General features: G+C 35.4%; 2 protein-coding genes across 5 annotated transcripts in view; one reads left to right on the forward strand and one right to left on the reverse strand.

Annotated features, from left to right (window-relative positions):
* The window catches only part of odr4 (odr-4 GPCR localization factor homolog), a 30,754-nt gene extending 11,045 nt beyond the window's left edge, over positions 1-19,709 (reverse strand). Inside the window, exons 1-15 of one of the 4 annotated variants that reach the window (XM_089131346.1) lie at positions 19,621-19,709; positions 18,954-19,056; positions 18,740-18,877; positions 18,547-18,642; positions 18,224-18,330; positions 18,080-18,116; positions 17,790-17,927; positions 16,004-16,099; positions 15,685-15,744; positions 15,462-15,593; positions 12,315-12,402; positions 11,778-11,963; positions 10,004-10,120; positions 9,665-9,769; positions 3,735-4,544 (exon numbers count right to left, since the gene is read on the reverse strand). In XM_089131346.1, coding sequence (XP_088987472.1) covers positions 9,702-9,769; positions 10,004-10,120; positions 11,778-11,963; positions 12,315-12,402; positions 15,462-15,593; positions 15,685-15,744; positions 16,004-16,099; positions 17,790-17,927; positions 18,080-18,116; positions 18,224-18,330; positions 18,547-18,642; positions 18,740-18,877; positions 18,954-19,052 — 1,362 coding nt within the window. In that variant the 5' untranslated portion in view covers positions 19,053-19,056; positions 19,621-19,709 and the 3' untranslated portion in view covers positions 3,735-4,544; positions 9,665-9,701. Of the gene's footprint in view, positions 1-3,734; positions 4,545-8,144; positions 8,314-9,474; positions 9,770-10,003; positions 10,121-11,777; positions 11,964-12,314; positions 12,403-15,461; positions 15,594-15,684; positions 15,745-16,003; positions 16,100-17,789; positions 17,928-18,079; positions 18,117-18,223; positions 18,331-18,546; positions 18,643-18,739; positions 18,878-18,953; positions 19,057-19,563 lie in introns of those variants that run through there. The other 3 variants (XM_039677874.2, XM_089131347.1, XM_089131348.1) reach the window with 3 other exon arrangements.
* On the forward strand, positions 2,574-6,786 carry pdca (phosducin a). Its single transcript, XM_039677875.2, has 4 exons — positions 2,574-2,659; positions 4,152-4,215; positions 4,371-4,519; positions 5,731-6,786. The coding sequence occupies exons 2-4, from the start codon at positions 4,170-4,172 to the stop codon at positions 6,250-6,252; spliced, it is 717 nt and encodes a 238-aa protein (XP_039533809.1). The 5' UTR covers positions 2,574-2,659; positions 4,152-4,169; the 3' UTR covers positions 6,253-6,786.
* Positions 19,710-19,737: the final 28 nt, after the last annotated feature.

Genomic DNA, 19,737 nt, shown 5'->3' on the forward strand with positions numbered 1-19,737 from the left:
GTTTGTTTTAGAGCGTCATTTCCACTGCAGGTTATGATAAAACCATGAGGTCATCAAGGGAAACAGACATACTTCTGTGGTAGAAAAGTAGAGCAAGTTTCCTGCTGGGTCTGTCGTAAATGTGGAAATTCATGCTTCCTCAAAACTTTCACTTCTTACACAACAGACTGTCTGACTCCTTTATATGCACAGTGCCAGGCACTGCGGTTACTTTCAGGAAGGTCAGTTGGAATGAGTTAGAAAGCATGAACTTATGAACTGCCACTTAAACGTCCAGGCATTATTGTCACAGGATCCTTCAGAAATCATTTTAAGATGCTGATTTGGTGCTCAAAAAACCATTTATCAATGTTGGAAAAAGTTGTGCTGCTTAACATTTATTTATTTTTCAGGCTTCTGAATACATTATACACATGTCTTTACTGTCATTGTGAATCAACTGCATCTCTGCTGAGTAAAAGTAGGAAACGTTCTGCAATTTAAGCAGCTTACGCACTGTACAAATAATTTACATCAGAAAAAAGGGTAAACACCTAATTGATGCATAACCAGCTTCGGAAAAAACCCCCGATAATGATTTAATAGGGCTTTAAAAACAGATTTAACAAGACAATAGATTTCTTATTATTTCATGGTATCTCATTATTATGGTTGTAAGTTTTGAGGTAAAGCTGGGTTTTTATCTTCACGTTTGTTATAACATTAAATCATATAATGATATGAATTCACAAGGCTGTTAGATGTGGCTAATTTTCATACACATTTCTTCATGGTCCTGAAAACCTTTTCAAGCAACGTTCTAACACGTATGCTTGAAATTTATTTAGTATTTCCTAGGATTTTAAGGATGAGCACATCTTTGACTGCCAAAAAGCAGAAGAAGTTAACTGCTCATCATTCATGTCAACTACTTCAGCACAGTTTTTAAAAAAAATGACCCCATGCACCTCTTGAAGTTGAGGAAGAGAGGGAATAAAGAGTGAGTTGTTATTCAGATGATGAAAGAGACTAGGTATTTGTTTAGTGAATAATGGACTTCGTCAAAAGAAAAAGTAAAACAGTTAGTGTAATGCTATAGTCTACAGTTCCCACCCCTTAACAATGTATGTCATCAAAGGGTGTGTTAACGGCTCAGAAATATGTAAAAGAAATGTGCAAAGCAAACTTATTGGCAGATTGCTCTGCACAGATAAATTCAATAACATAACAAAAGGGGAGGTGTCTCTGAATCCACTAATACAGCTCGAGCATAGAGTCTTTCAAACCTTCAAAACTTTTCAGTGGATTTTACCACCATCTAGTGATGGATAAAAACTAATTTCTTTGCTAAATATAGTGTTTCCGTTTTCTTGAATATTGAACTTGTCCCGTTGCAGAATGTGAGGGAATGTAGCCAAGAGAAATGGACATGAAACAACATGTTGGAATCGTCTTGGAAGTCATGTGCAGACAAGAGGGGATATCAGTCAGTACATCAAGTCTTTTTCACCTAAACATAGTTGTCATAACACTTAAGTGTCATAAGGCAACACTAGCTATTATGTATTCACCAGCAACTGCAATAAAATAGTGAGGTAGGCCTATATTAAGATTACCATTAAAAACACATTAAATTACACAAACACAAATTCCACACCATTCCATTAATTTACAATTGCTGGATAAGGAAAATAAATGAACAATTTTAAATGAATAATTCTTTATTAATAATTAATAATACAATTTGCGTTATTAAAAATTATATATATATATATATATATATATATATATATATATTTCTGGAAACATTTCTATTCAATATATTTTTATAATTTAATATTTTTTTCAGGCCTGGAAGAAGTAAATCCTTTTTGGAATTGAAATTAGCTGAACCGAGTATGTATTAAGAGATCATTGAATATACCTCTGAGGCAGAATGGGGCTTTTTGAGAAATATTGCGCCTTTAATGATTCATTAAAATAATATGGTAAGACATGAGAGTGATCCTCACTGTAAAAATGAATGAGCTAACTTAAAAAAAATAAATAAAGCAAACAGTCAGCTACAAACTAATATTTGAGTTAGACTGGTTGTTCACCCAAACTTACATTTTTAAGTTAAATCAACCCTTTTCATGGGCAAGTACAGTAAGAAATGATGCATTTGTTGAATGTTAATAGGGGGCTGAATAAACTAGAAACAAGTCAAGTACTTAAGAAACATGGTTCTGAAATTCACTAAACTCAAATCTGTTTAGTTGGTAAATACATTCAAAAAGTCAACAAACCAAAAGACACTAATCAAACTATAAATACAAACAAACATTTTTTTTATTTAGTTTTATTTAGGTCTCATTGAGATCAAAAATCTCCCAAGAGAGACTTGGCCAAGGTAGCAGCCATATCTCTTTAAAAGCAAACTCAAACTTTGAAAAAATAAATATATTAGAAGTTCGATGATTTACAATGTAGAAAGTGCCAGGAGGTTATTGTAATAATTAGGGACCTGTATTTTGTCAGTTTATCTCTCTCCGTGACGTGCTGGTTTAATCCCTCTGCTGTAATCCTATTAGACCACACCAAATTATTACTGAGATGTAATCATGATGCCCATGCAGACAGAGGCATTATTATCCGAGACAGAGCACAGTAAAGAAAGGCAATCACAGCAAACGGTCAGGTAAGAATGACATTTCTCTAACTCTTCCTCTGGTTAATGAGCACAGTAAACATGGTTCTCTGGGATAGTTTTCCTTGTGGAATAGTTCTGTATATAGGATGCACAAAAAAATCCATATATTCCATTTTTTTTTACATCAAGGCCAGGTTCAGACAGGACACATTTCTAAATATAATAAAATAAATAAAAATAACTTGGTGAACACTATTTCTAATAATGTTTTATTAAAATGCAATGATTTAAATGCTCTGGTCAATAATACTGCAATAACAACTCTTAGAAAAAAGGGTTCATTGGTGTTCTATTTATGAAGCATATAGGGTTCTTTACTCAACTCCAAAGAACCTTTTATGCTAATAAAGGTTCCATAATGACAAGAAAGAACCCTTTTAGCACAAAGGTTCTTCATAGGCTATTATTTATTCATATATTACATTATTCTGAAACATTTTGTAGTTTTAATAAAATTATTAAACTGTTACTTAATATCACATTTTAATCATGCTGATTTTTGGAGGAGATAAACTGAAATGGCACTCTTCACGTGATTTTGATTAACTACATAGAATGACATACAATTTCTAACCCCCATATCTTGAACTTTGTGATCATTCACAAATACATTTTAGGGTCATGATGTTTGTCATTAATATGAAATATTTAATCTGGAAAGGACAAAACAAATGATAAAGAATGAACCCAAAAGGTTCCATATAGAACCTTTTTCCTAGTTACATAGAACGCTAGTGTTCTTATAATTGAACTTAAAGGGTTCTGTATAGAACCTTTTAGGGGTTCCAAATACGTAGCGCTGATAGAACCTTTTCTTCTAAGAGTGTAGGCCTTAGACTTGCTTGCATGAATCCTGCAACGGGCACATTTGGTAATGGAATTTGTTCATGAGAGTGAAAATATGTAAAATAGAGCCAATTAGTTTTAGGATTGAACAAGATTATTTCTGACGTATTTCAGAGTGCGTCTTGTTCACAGCATCCAGAGTAGTAACGAATCAGCAGATTTCTTTAAGCCAGCTGCTCACATACACATTGGAGGCACGCAGAGAAGGCCATAAATATTTAGTTTTCAAATTTATTCAGATGTATGTTTGTGAAGCATTGCTACAACTGCCGTGCAATCAATCTCAGAATGTATTGTTATTTGTACGAAAACAGAAAGACTGGGCACTTGTGCAACAAACACATTACTCACATCAATATAATCTGATTGTAATAATCCATCACCTATAAGAGAGTAATCTGCTAATTCCACCTCAACCTGGATAATTGCAACAGACCCTGACAGTGTCAAAAACTCAAATAAAATCTGCAACATCAGACTGACTACACCAGTAAACGATGGTAAACATAAAACTTCCCATCTCGTCTCATATGGTCTGGAAATAAAAAAAGAAGTGAGGAAATGTCATTTTCAAGTCATTTTGTTAGAGGATGTTGCACAAAATGGGCATAAGATCTGTAATATCTATCATCAGGTCTCTAGAAGATTCATCATGTCAGGTTCACCTGAGATTGAGGAAGTACCAGCAACACAAACAGGTAAAAACATCTATTGATTATACAGTAATGATGAGATAATACTGGAGATTTTCATCATTGTGCTGTGATAAATCTGATTATCTGTAATATAGAGGCTAAATTATACTATAGACCTGATTTAAACTAGATTCATCCATCAATCCATTGCAATTCAGGGCCCAAAGGTGTGATCCATGACTGGAGGAAATTCAAACTTGAGAGTGAGGACCATGAAAGCATCCCTCCCAACAAGAGGGAGCTCCTCAGACAGATGTCCAACCCCAAATCCAATAATGACGACACCCATGGAAAGATAGGCCGCAAGGTTGTGAAAAAACCCCTACTGATATCTACACAACACAATCAGGAAATCATTTTAATTCCAAGAATCCAGTACACATGGCTACTCATTCTATGAATTACACTTTTTACATTTTAAAATGATAGTAGATGTGATAAAATAACATGAAAACATGCAGTGATACAAAATATGAAATAAATCTTCATGATGGAGTCATAGTGCTTTATAAATGCAATGCTACGTTTTAAAGAATATTTGAAGAGTTCAGATGCAAAAGCCTCTAAATGCCATTTGAAATTTTCTTCTAAAATGATCATTTTTATCAAGCTTGTATATTTAAGTTCAGTACTTTCACTTAAATGGCAATGAAGATTACCTATTAATTGTCGTTTAAGTGAAATTACTGAACTTAAATATACAAGCTTGATAAAAATGGTCATTTTAGAAGAAAATTTCAAATGGCATTTAGAGGCTTTTGCATCTGAACTCTTCATTTTTAAAGAAGACTTGTATGCTCACCAAAGGCTCCATTTATTTGATCAAAAATACACAAAAAGTAGTCATATTGTTAAATATTAATACAACTTAATTTTTTTTTTTCAATTTTAATATTTTTTAAAATGCACTCTAAAAATTGCTGGGTTGTTTTAACCCAACTTTGGGTCAAATATGGACAAACCAAGCCATTGGGTTACATTTTTTAATTACATTTTAACACAAGTTTGGGTTTGTCCATTTGACCCAAAGTTGGGTTAAAACAACCCAGCATTTTTAGAGTGTGTCACATGATTCTTCAGAAATCAATCTAATATGATGATTTTCTGCTCAAGAAACATTTCTTATTATTATCAATCATGAAAACAGCTTTTTTTTTTGTTTTAATATAACAGCATTTTTTTCAGGAATATTTGATCAATAGAAAGTTCAAAAGAACAGTATTTATGAGAAATAGAAATCTATAATTTTTTAAAAAACAATTTAATAGATCCTTGCTAAATACACTTTTTTTTCGCCTTCAATATTTGGTTTAATTCATTAATAAAACAAAATGCCAATTTTGTTTCGTAAAAAAAGAAAAAAAAAATCATACATAAAAATAATTTATGAATAAAAATTATTATTAATTTACAGTGTAAATTAAATGGTTTTTAATTCAAGCGTGTCCAGATAATTGACTGACAGTGTGAGTGTTTTGTAATGTTTATTAACACGTTGCTTTGTCTGACCACACGCAGATGAGCGTTCAGGAATACGAGATGATACAAGAAGAGGACGAAGCGTGTCTGCGTAAGTATCGCAAGCAGTGCATGCAAGAGATGCACGGACGGCTGAGTTTCGGGCCTAAGTTTGATGCCGTGTTTGAGTTGGATAGCGGGGAGGCCTTCCTGGATGTCATCGAGAAAGAGCACCGCCTGACAGTAGTGGTGGTGCACATCTATGATGACGGGATCGGAGGTTGTGTCGAACTCAACAACTGCTTGACCTGCCTGGCAGCAGAATATCCCACCGTCAAATTCTGCCGAATCCGAGCCTCTGCCACCGGGGCGGGCGAGCGTTTTCCAGACGACGTTCTGCCCACCCTGCTGGTGTACAAGGCTGGAGAGCTGCTGGGCAACTTCCTGTGCTTAACAAAGCACCTGAATGAGGAGTTCTTTGCCACGGATGTGGAGAACTTCCTAAATGAATACGGGCTGTTGCCAGAGAAAGAGATGGCAGCCTGTCCCGATGAGGAAGAGAACACGGATGTGGTTGACTAAAGGAAAATTTAAAGGGTGGAAGTGAATTATATTAGTCAACCTGTCAGACTTGTTACTGAGATAGATCGAGTATGACTCTGTGACTACTGGGCCATGACTCCAAAAAACACGCTTACCTAAAGGCATTTACTAACACGTCATTTACAGCAGTTAAATTCTTCGTAGGGTTATAAAAGTCATACAGTCATGCTTGTTTCATTGCCAATGAGTTTCCATGACTTTTTGACCTTTCCAGTAGCTTTTGATTACTGAAAAGTAGAAGAAAGTGAAACAACTGATTGATTTGTCAGAGCCATATAAGACAAGTTTGAGTCCCAAACTGAGGTCCTTTCCTGATCCTGTTTTTCCTCAGACTATTTATCTCAAAGGCAAAATTGCCCCACAAATATAATCTTCAGGGGAAACAAATATTTACTCACAAATTGCACATTGGTATGGTTTGTGAAGAAGCTGATGGAATATTTTATATTGAATGTAATTAATTTTAACATGAACCATTCAAAAGTTTGAGATCATTAAGATTTTCTTCGAAAGAATACTTTAATTCATCAAGGATGCATTATATTGATCAAAAGTGACATTAAAGATATTATAATGTTACAAACATTCCTATTTCAAATAAAGTTTCAATTCATCAAAGAATCCTGAAAAAAAATGATAGTTTCCACAAAAAATTAAGCACAACCGTTTTCAACATTTAAATGATCAATGTCATCGCTCCCGATGTTTAATATTATTTTAAAATTTCTTGAGATCCAAAACAGCATATTATAAAGATTTCTGAAGGATCATGTGACACCGAAGACTGGAGTGATGATGCTGAAAATTCAGCTTTAATTGAATTTTTAGGAACAAATTACATTTTAAAAGAGACTTATCAAAAACATAAAAAGAGAAATCTAACTAAACCCAAACATTTTGACCGGTAGTGTATATTCATCACAGAAATAAAACTCTCCTGAAATGTCCTGGTTTTCAATGGGAGAATCCATCTTTTTTTTTTTTTAAATTAAGGCTTGTCACACGGAGCAGTTTGGTATGAAAGTCAAATTGCCACACAATGACACACTGTACTTGTCATCTATTTTGTATTGAGCCGCTATCCGCTTAAATAATAAATTTTTATCAGAAAAAGTGTGATTTCATGTTGTCACGCAACACTAAATGAATCGGGTGACTTCAATGAACGCAGAGAGGCCAAGAACCATCCTCTGTCTTTTATGTCTTCATGACTATACAACTAAAACTTCAGGTAAAACACGTCCAGACATGTAGCCAGCTAACTCAAAGATCACAGGATTACTGAGGAGGGTTTGAGAGAGTATTCATATGCAAGTGCTTGTTTGGAGGTGCAGATGAATGTGGGTTTCGGTCAGCGTATCATTGTGAAAACTAATTGACTATGTTAAGGATACACATGACGAATTTGGTACACTGTAAAAATGAATATGTTTTATCTAATCAATAAAATTGTGGCAACAGATAACAAGCAATATTATTTATTAAATTGAACAAATTAGAATTGAGTAATAGTTCATAAAATTAATATTCTAATTAATTCTAATTTGTACAATTTAATTAATAATATTGCTTGTAATATGTTGCCACAATTTTATTGATTAGATAAAGCATATTATTTTTTTTCAGTGTACTTTAGAACGGGGGTACAACCATTATGCTCTGATCTTAAACTGAGAGGGAAAAAAAGTAAACAAAAATGAAATCTAAACTAAAGTTCACCTAAATGTTTCACTGTCCTTGCCACTTTTTTTTTACATGGATTTATCTTAATGGATTTGCAATGTAAAAATCATAAGTATTCATTACCAGGGGGTCCTTCGTCTGTAAAGGTTGAAGATGGCTGATCATCCCACACTCTCACACACAAAAAATGTTTCCGGCAATTATATTTAATTACATTAATTTAATACGTCAGTTCCTGTATGCCTTTCATGGTAAGTGGTTACACAAGCCAGAAGAAACCCGTTTGATAATGACATGACAAATGGCACACTGGCAATACAGGAAAATACTGCCACAATCCACAAAACTGCAATCATTCTACAAAGACATCTAGGACAATGACAGTTAACGCTTTTCTTTTGATCTATTATTAAGGTTGCACAAGTGAAACATGTTACCTTTAAGAAATCTTAATCCACTCTCAAGGGAAAAAAATGATAAAAACAAAACAAAACATGATGGTGTAATTTGCCTTCTAGTTAACTGCCACTAGTATGTTATTACCCAATTAACTTATTTAAAAATATATATTTCGAGCTACACTATGAAAAATATGTGAACGGTTTCAAATGAACGGATTTGTCATTCTGTTATTAAAGTATAAATCCCAATCACAGTACTTCATCACAAAAATAACTCTTTTTACAACTTTGTGGTAACAGTTAGAAGAGAAATGGTTTGACTGGCCTGAAAAAAGCCCATCGTCAAACATCAGACCTGATTGATGCTCATGTGTATAATTTCAGAACAACTACAAAAGAATAAACCCATCAATGAGCATCAGTAAGGTTAGACAGTGTGTTCGGCACAGAATTATCTAGATTGTCATTCTATAGCGCAATATTAAAGGAGTAGTTCACTTTTAAAAAAAACTTTTGCTGATAATTTACTCACCCCCATGTCATCCAAGATGTCCATGTCATTCTTTCCTCAGTCGAAAAGAAATTAAGGTTTTTGATGAAAACATTCCAGGATTTTTCTCCATATAATGCACTTTACTGGTAACCAAACGGTCGCCTTGCTCTGTTCTGTGATGCACGTTCGTGACTCCCCAGTTCAAACTCGTTTATCAAAATGAACGAATCTTTTTTCGTGTCATTTGGTTCATTCAATGAACGAAATGAACGAATTGACTCGGGAAAAGATTAGTTCACTTTGATGAACGAGTTTGAACAGGAGAGACATGAACACGCATCACAGAACAGAGCAAGGTGACCATTTGAGCTTATAAAACTTAAAAAAAGCGATCGTTTCGCTTAATAAGACCCTTATTCATCGTTTGGAATCGTTTAAAGCCCTTTGAACAGTTTGCACTGAAACTGTCTTTTGGACCTTGAACCATTCAGTTACCAGTAAAGTGCATTATATGGAGAAAAATCCTGGAAAGTTTTCATCAAAAACCTTAATTTCTTTTCGACTGAAGAAAGAATGACATGGACATCTTGGATGACATGGGGGTGAGTAAATTATCAGCAAAAGTTTTTTTTAAAGTGAACTACTCTTTTAAGATATGTCTTCACTCGATTAGCCAAACCTGTTTATTAGAAAGGAGTCTCCACATACTTTTGCGATATAGTGTATTTTACATTACAATAATACTATAATAGACTTATAATCTATTAGTATATTGAAAGATTATATAGTATATTATACAAATATACACACTCACTTGTAAATTCATACAGACTTATTTGCTATTTCCATCATCACTCACTAAAATACAGCAGAGATGTGGCTGTGGCAAGGAGAGCAATGGTTGCTGCTACTGCCACACCTGTGTGTTTGAGAGAGAGAGAGAGAGAGAGAGAGAGAGAGAGAGAGGGTCACACTGCCCAACTAACAAGAACACGGAGTCACTCACACTGTATCATTAGATAATGGATGATTATAATTAACAATATTGTCAAGCCCCATTTAATACCACGATACAACGAGAATGATTTATTGTAGTAAGAAATAGAGAGTGATTTAATATTTATACTAATAATTATGAATAATAGGCACTTACCAGCATAGTATTGAGGGGCTTTGTGAATCTGGGGATTTTCAACTTGAACTTCTGACATGACACGTTTACTAGAATCATCAACGTGGCAGTCATTCATCTCCAATTCAGGCGAGAATACTGGGGGAGAAAACATGCAGAAACATGTAAAAAATCTAGGTATTGTAGGCTTAGATTTTTTTCAAAAATGTAGGTATTGTAGGACCGAAGAGAGAAAAATGCAACAAGAAGGGGGAAAAAACCAAGAGTAAAATAATCTCATCTTTCCAAGGAGGAGGCCAAGTTGTGCTGTCATAAAGATGATGATCCAAAATTCCCGAAGGGCCAGAAATTACAAGGGATCAGACATTCTATAGCCTCCGGTTAAACATTTCTCTTACGTTTTTCCTTTTAACCTTACACTGAGAAAATATTTGTGGGCTTAAACTGGTTTGAACAAGATGCGAGGTGTAGCTGGCTATTATTTTAGAGGGGAACAAGGCAGGGTGTGTCTGTATGTGCTCATTTTGAAAAGACTTATCACTTAGCATTCTGTAAATCACACACACCTACACAGTATACACATTCTTGACCATTTAACCATAACGTCCCTACAATGTGTTCAGTCATCCAGTCAATCAAAGACTTTGCAAGGACTTGCTCTACATTGCACAATACCCTAGTAACAGATCTGAGGTCCACTTGAAAAAGCCTTGAGGTGATTCAAACCAATACAATAGTGAAATTTCACGAGACACTCAAATAAAGTGAGAGAATTAACTAATCACCAAAGCAAGGGCTCTTAAAGGAGTAGTTCACTTTTTAAAAAAACTTTTGCTGATAATTTACTCTCCCCCATGTCATCCAAGATGTCCATGTCTTTCTTTCTTCAGTCAAAAAGAAATTGAGGTTTTTGATGAAAACATTCCAGGATTTTTCTCCATTGGTTACCAAACGGTTCAAGGTCCAAAAGACAGTTTCAGTGCAAACTGCAAACTGTTCAAAGGGCTTTAAACGATTCCAGACGATGAATAAGGGTCTTATCAAGCGAAACGATCGCTCATTTAAAAAAAATAACAAAGTTTAAGTTTTATAAGCTCAAATGGTTGCCATGGTCTGTTCTGTGATGCGCGTTCGTGACTCTCCAGTTCAAACTTGTTCATCAAAATGAACAAATATTTTTTTTGTGTCATTTGGTTCATTCATTCATTTTTATCAAAAACCTTAATTTCTTTTCGACTGAAGAAAGGATGACATGGACATCTTGGATGACATGGGGGTGAGTAAAGAGTTTTGCTCCAACCCTAATCAAACACACCTGAACAAGGAAACTATGGAAACTATGTATAAACCTTAATTAAACAATGTAATAATCAATTAAAAAATGAATTTATGCCCGTATGATATTTGGCTGTAGCCACAATCGACCAGTGATTTGGAAAATGGATGGATGAATGATTCAGCTGTGAGCGCCATTAATTTGGTGTGCGACTTTCACTGTGCATTATGGGTATTATGTAGCTGTTGAGCACGATCAGTTGTAAAGTCATTGTGGTAGTGCATTGTGGGATTGAATGATTGCACTAGACAACGTCCTCTATGGTTTCGGACCCCACTACAAATGTCTGTCCCCTCCAATTGTGCCTATTAAAGGTATAGGGGCGTTTTCGGACACAGTCTTCGGAAATACTAAAAGGTTAAAGGCAGGTGAGTTTGATCAAGTAAGATTAGAGCTGAACTCTGTTAAAAGTTGAGAACCCTTTCTTTAAAGTCTCATATTGAAATATGGGAAACATACACTGATTGCTCTCCATACTAATATCTATGTCCTCTTCTGGTGTTTCCCAGTCCAGCATCTCTTTAAGACGATCGGCCACATCAGCTGTACTTTCATCTGGGAACATGTAGTCACACACAGACAGGCCGGAGAAGGGCATTGGGGCAAACACACGCCGAGGAAGAGCCTGTTGCCCAGTGCACAGACCTAGAGAAACAATATGGGAACTCATGTCTTGAATTGGGAATACATTTATTTCTGTACCTTGTAAAAAGACAAAAGGTGGCACCCTACTGCCATCTAGTGCTCAGTCTGATGTTTGCAAATGTTTGTTGAACTTCAATGTATAGGTTACCTTAAAAATGAAAAATTCTGAGATTTACTCTAAATGTTTAGTTCCCAAATTTCTTAAAAAATATCTTCTTTTATGTTACACAAAAGAAAGAAAGTCATACAGGGTTGGAACGACCTAGGGATGAGTAAATGATTATTGAATGTTCATTTTTGTGTTGACTTTCCTTTCAATGACAATATGTTTGACATGATGGACCACTTTACCTTTGCGACTCCCTTCACTTATTAAAAGATCTTCCAGAAACATCTCCACTCTAGAGGAAACCGTGTTTATGATGTCTCTCTTAATGGCCTACCAGTGCAAAGGACAAATTAAATCAGTATCAAAAAATAACAGCCAAATACAAAAGTGTATTTAAAAAGGTTTTTGACCATGAAAACATTGTGTGAAATAATTTTCGTGGTATGGCTTATTTTATCTAAATAAATGAATAATAACCCAGTAAGAAATAACAGAAATTGTTTTTAAATGCTAGTTGAAATTAATTCAGGCATCACGACTATATGAAAAATGTACATTGAGATTTGCTTAAAGGACAACTCAAGCAAAATGAACCTTTAGTCTAATTACACATTGTTACCTAGTGAACCGTTATCAGAGATTTGTTTTCATGATTGCCGAATGTAAATAGTTTTATCTCTAAAAACAGTTTAGCCTATAACGCTAGTATAATGCTAGTATATGGGCATAGAGTAATGACAAATAAAAATCGCTTGTTATTACCACGAACAAGGCTCAAAATAGCCCCACACTAACACGACAGCATGACAAGGGTCCCTACATTCAAACCGAAGCATTGAGAACTTTGTCAGTGTCCATACAGTTTAATAAGAAGATATTTTATACACACAGTAAACTTCACGAATACAGGAAGAAGCCATCTCGGAAAAATAGTCTCTACCAGTCGATCTACGAACGCCGATCCAAGTGCGCTGGTGAGATGTGAATAAGGTGATAAAGTGAGCGCGAACAGTAGGCTACGTGTACATATGAAGAGAAGAAAACGGTTTGTGTTTGTGTTTCTTCTGGAAACAACGGACCATATGAGATTCTGCACAGTTCAGCGCACATGGATCGGCGTTCGTAGATCGACTGGTAGAGACTTTTTTTCAAAGATGGCTTCTTCCTGTGTTCGCGAAGTTGACTGTTGCTGCGTCCCAATCAAAGAACGTATATTGACAAGAAGTGAAAGCCAATAGAACGTTCCATTGCAACACCAGCGCCCAGCAGCAGCAGCCCTACGCTTCCGCCATTTCGGGGTGAAAGCGACTCGCAGTCATATAATATACATATATTTTATTTAGTCCAGTGCAGAGATCATTTTTAGGTTGAAATAATTAGGCTAGGTGATTATTTAACTCTCAACAGTTAACTTTATAGCAGTTAAAAAAGAAGTTGCTACTTAACCGGGCTTTTACCCCCATATCACTTGAGACAGGGAACTTTGAGGATTTAATTCATTATATTACTCTCCACATTAAGTCTGATAGGTAAGAATAAAATGATATCAGTTTATAAAGTTATAATAACATAGACCCTTTCCCGGGAGGTACACATAACGTTACTTACAAAAATAAGTTATCAATGAAATAAATTCAGCAAATAAATGTTGTACTAAAATGTAAATGTTTGACAATAAATATATAACAGCAATAGAATAGCTTTACAGTAAACAGTTTTTTTTTTTTTTTGCAGTATTAGCCTATCTTATATTAATGACGCAAGACCATGTAAACAAACAAAAAAAACACAGCCAATGTCCAAAGTTGCAATTAGTTATACGGACACAGCGCATCAATGATCATCATGTTTGTAGCATGATCTAGGGGATTAAAACGTCCAAAATATATTTCAGGCCTAGTGGAGTTGGTAACTAATAATAGTAGTAAAAGTGTAAAGTTGCATACAATGGAAAAACTCACTAATGCAAGAAAAAACTACCTCAAAAACTGTTATCTGTGCTGTTGTCCAGTCACTCCAGTTGGAATTTTCACCCCGATATGGCGGCCGCGCTACCGAAGCGCCATCTAGTGGCTGTTACCAAAAAAGCATCAGAGTTTCGCCTCTTGTTCTTCTATACTCTTGTCCAATTCGCTTACTTATACTACGCCCTAAAAGTATGTACTCTTTTTGTGAGGAAAAAGTACATACTTTTGAGTGTGTAGCAAAAGAGTAGGCAAGCTTTGGGACATACTATCACGTCATCTTTAACGGACAGCTCTGTCGCGTGCTGCGTGCATCCTGTCACCGTAAACTGTCCTGTCAATCATCTTGTCACAGTTAAAATTCTCCATTCTATCTAATTTTATTTCCTACCGTTTTGGAGAGCACGTTCATCTGCCAGTTGTGGGTCTTTCATGCTCTCCTCGTGTTTGCAATTTGAATATAATGATGTATTTAAAACGTAATGGCTAAACATGTCTTTACAAAAGTTCAATGCTGCTGCAAATGCAATATAATGTGGACAACATTGAATAAATTCATTTTCGTCAGGTTAGATACTGATAATTAACCACTCAAAGCTCTTTATCTAAACCTCTCTACACAACCGCGGGGACTCGCGCGTCCTCCGTATTGACTACGTGTCTTTAGTTTTTTTAACACTTTTTACTCGTGTTTGTGGTTCTAACCGAATCCTCGTCCAACGCGCAATGGTTTGTGGGCAATATCAGCCGTTAGAGTGTGCATCAATCTACACTTCGGATTCTGACCGGAAAAAGTAAACCATCCGGGTATCTTTGAAACACTCAACATACTACGCTTTGGGACGTACTAATTCTATTTTCGAATACTATTTAGGACGGATAGTATGCGAATTGGGACGCAGGGACTGTGTATAAAATATCTTTTTATTAAACTGTATGGACACTAACAACGTTCTCAATGCTTCGGTTTGAATGTAGGGACCCTTGTTATGCTGTCGTGTTGGTGTGGGGCTATTTTGAGCCTTGTTAGTGGTAATAACAAGCGATTTTTATTTGTCATTACTCTATGCCCTATATACTAGCATTATACTAGCGTTATAGGCTAAACTGTTTTAGAGATAAAACTATTTACATTCGGCAATCATGAAAACAAATCTCTGATAACGGTTGACTAGGTAGCAATGTGTAATTAGACCAAAGGTTCATTTTGCGCCAGAGATGTCCTTTAAGATTTTAAGTTATTTAAGTTTTAGTGTTCAAAAGATTTTGTTACTGCAGATAACGCTAAGGTAATTTAAATGTAAAATGAGAGGAAATAAGCATTAACAGTCAATTAAATATCTAATATCGATATATTATAACTGATGTGGTACCAAAATATTACTTATGCCTAAGCATAAAGCATTGAGAATAGGCTTTAATGACCTGTACTGCATGTCTGGCTTTGGGTTTGTTGTTGTGGATGTAGGCCCTGCAGTGAACCACCCCTCGAACCCTCATGGAGCCACTGCACAGCTGAACTAGAGCACTGGACCGCTCATCCAACTCTGGCTGCTCCTGTCACAACAATATTCTCATTATACCTTTGACGACACACAAATATATCCAATAGATAATGTTCATTATTAAGAGATTAAAATGAGCTCACATCTGAGACAAGGATCCGTGCTGGGAAAGTCTGACGATGGGTTGTCTTTAGGTTCTTTTTCTGAAAGAAAAAATATTTACTTCATCTTAAATTATACGTTTACATTTAATCATTTAGCTGACGCTTATATCCAAAGCGACTTACAATTGCTATATTTGTCAGAGGTCGCACGCCTCTGGAGCAACTAGGGGTTAAGTGTCTTGCTCAGGGACACATTGGTGTCTCACAGTGGATTCGTACCCGTGTCTTATCCACTGTGCCATCACCACCCCAAATTTGAAATAAACATGACAGAGAAATGACAGAATTATGTTTTTACCTGTCCTGAGATGAGTTCAGAGTCATCTAATGCCTGTCTGCCACTTATGAGACAGTTACCAGCCTCAATCTGTTTGGCCCACCTCGTAAGAGAATCCTGGACATGGGGGCAAAGAAAGATACATTCCCATACTGTCTGACAGGGTTCCTGCACACTTTTTAAAGTAAAATTTAAGGCTTTTTAAGACCTTTTTAAGACCTGAAGAAATCAAAATTAATACCATACATTAGGGGTGTGCGATATTGAAAAAAATATATCTCGATATTTTCAACGTTTTTTTGATAAGCACAAAACAAAAACACAATCAGTAAAATATCAACTAATTATTATTAACAATAATTAGTTGATATTTTACTGATTGTGTTTTTGTGCTGGTGCCATGGCTGGTTTAAGCCTGTTGTTGACAGCAGACTCGCAGAGATATTTATATTTTTCATATTCTATGCAGTGGTCAATTCACAGCAGTGACAGAAATTATTAATTAATGTGCAATATTTGCCACCTTAAATTGATTTCCAGGGGCATTTTCAACTATTTATGGAGATTTTTTTTTCTATACTTATTTAGAGTTATGCATCACGTATATACAGTAATTATACTTATTTAAACAATAATATTCAATTACACAATAATTATACAGTACCACTCTTAGTCAAATTAAATCAAAAATCCATCTTTGCAGTGCAGAGGTGACGCAGAAGCAGCTTTAGAAGTGGCATTAATATATACACTCCATTTACAATTGCATAAATCAAGCTATAAGGTTGTTGTTTTTTAAATCAATATTCAATATTTAAATGTGAAATGATTTAATTTTAACGTTTTACTTTTAATATGAAACTAAAACCGCCAGTAGGCGGCGGTAAATCGCTGTCTTAATAAGCGAGATGAGGGAGTCATTCACTCAACCGATTTGTTCAAACGGGAAAGAAGCCATAGGAAAGAAGCAAGTGATTGAATCGTTAAAATGACTCGTTCAAAACGCGGATTTCATCGCTGTCTGTTGCATTGAGACTATGCTACGGTTTCATTTAGAAATTCTAGTCGGCGAAATAAAGGGAAAACAAACAATATTGATAATGTTATGTCTAAAAACTAACTCACAATGTCAATTTATTTTTAATTTAATTATTGTATAACATAAATATCACACTTGTGCACGGGAAAACGGCACTTAGCCTACAACATGATATAAATATAAGGCCAAAACTAATTTGGGGACATACCTATAACCATAGACATAATAAATACATGTCTATGCCTACAACTGCACACATCACGCAGTGAAAAAATGACCAACACAAATGCGATGTCAGCTCACACTCACAGTGCCTCGTCCATCGTTAAAACAATAGAATATCATGACAGACAATACATATCGCACACCTCTACGCACATAAAGAATTAACTTAGGACTTAACTGACATTTGCCAACTTTCTTCTCTCCTCCTCTCCTGTCTCGCGTGCAGGAGACGGACGTTATTCTACCGCGGCGCGAATGTGACGCGAATTGTCACGTGAACAAGCAAATCCACAAAGATAGATAAAAATTAATACGTACGCAAATTAGATGGTTTTAATTTGGAAAACAAGATATGACTAAGTCGAAGTGTCATCTAAAATGTAAGACCTTTTATACCTAATAATAAGACTTTATACGACTTTTAATGGCCTTAAATTTTAAATATCTAATTTAAGACTTTTTAAGACTTTTTAAGGACCCGCGGGAACCCTGTCTGACAAACACTGTCTTGTCTTCATATACCCCATCTGACTTCTGTCTCACCTTTATGCACTTGTCTGTGTTATCGGAGGAAGATCCTGTCACAGGGATCTGCAAATCCACCTCAAGAGAGCAGGTCAACATGGGCCATGATGACGAGACACATGTCTGATACTTCCAGTCTGCTGGCTTGGCCGAACTCTATAAATCAGTATAGGGTTGTCACGATACCATACACATATCACACGATAATATACCAGCTACAGCATCACAATATGCAACATAACTTCACAACATAACTTAAAGTACTACCGTATTGACGATACTACTGTAGTACCCAAAATGTCTCTCACCTTTGGATCTTTTACATCAAGCGTTTTGCAGACAGTTCTGTACATTTTAAGGTCAAGGATCATGCAGACTTTTGAGGTTATTTATAGTGGGTGATGCTTGTAGATCACAGAGGAAATTATGTAGGGATGTAGTGTGCAGGATACTTCTTTGTTTTGGAGCAGATGTGCAGGGTGACTCGATCGGTCACATCCTCCTCGGTCAGTTGCCACAATCTTCCCTTACTTATGCATTTATCCATGGCAAATATAAGCTATAAAAAGAGATCACCACAAAATAAGCAATGAAGTTATGATAGCCAGCAAAATCATCTTTAATAAAAGCTCAAATGTGGTCCAGTCAAATTTTTAATTATTAATATTATTTAATTAAAATGTATTTTAAAATAACCTAAAATAAAACTCATAATTAGTAAATTGATGTTTTTTTTGTATTAAATACATTTCATTTTAAAAAAAACAAACAGTACCCTTTTTAATGTGTTTTGTGCATCTTTGGAGAGTTCAGGTGGGGTCACTAAAAACAAGCCAAGAATACAAAGACCTCCTGGTAACATGCGAGACACCTAGAATAGAGAAAGTCAAAATCCTTACCTGTACAACTAGAGTGTGAAATCATTTCAAAACCATTGAGAGTGAATGGCAAGACATCAGGATACCCACCTGCCTGGCATGTTCTGTGACCCACTCCACATCAATGTCATCCAGTGGGCTGCTTCCTCTAGAAGACTTCAGCTGCCCCTCACTCTCCCTCTGAGGAGTCTGCACGGCCAGCACCACAAAATCTCGTTGAGGAGAGGACTGTAAAAAGAAAATGTTATGATAAATTGTTCTGTGAACTGACACGACAAAATATAGGTTTGTTTAGTTTCCTCACCTGACCAGCCAGGAGTCCAGTCACACATGATCCGGGATCTGCCAGAAGACCACCAAGATATTTTTCCACAGCTTCATCAACAAAGTAACTCCTACCCATGATTCTGCCCATACACATAAACAATACTACATATCAATATGTAAAACAACTACAAAACATATATTACACTTCCCAAACAGATGCCAAATAATGTTAAATATCTTTATACAGAGTTTCACTGAGGTATTGCAGTTATTAAGGGACAAATTATTTGAACTATTATCATTATAGAGCAAATGAATCATTAAATAAGTGTCAATCTTCTCAATGACAGTAAATAAACAAACAAACAAACGGGAAAAAGGTGTATTTAATCAGCCTTTTGATCGTGAAAAATATGTGATTTATGACAGATAACCAATAAAGTGCCAGTATTAAAATTAAAATAGCATTTATGCATCACACAATATAATGTATACAGTATGAAAGATTATATTATTATCCCAGAAAAATTCCAAAATATAGAAGAGAAACAGTAGAACGTCTTGAATGAAAACTAAAAGAAATACATTTGCAAGAGTAAACGTCTTTATAAAAATCAATGAGAATAATGACGTTTTACGAAACATACAATGTAACAACGATGTTTCTGAAATAATTGCAAAGAAAGAAAATCCTTTAAACGTACTTTCAGAGACCCTTCTCCAAACAGCTGATGAGTTCTCACCACCAGAGGTATGACGTGACGCGTCGGCGCATCAATCTGACGCAACTCAATTCAAACGACCTGATTGGACAATATGCT

The sequence above is a fragment of the Pimephales promelas genome, chromosome 5, assembly GCF_988280905.1.
Source record: "Pimephales promelas chromosome 5, fPimPro1.hap1.1, whole genome shotgun sequence".
NCBI classification, from domain to species: domain Eukaryota; kingdom Metazoa; phylum Chordata; class Actinopteri; order Cypriniformes; family Leuciscidae; genus Pimephales; species Pimephales promelas.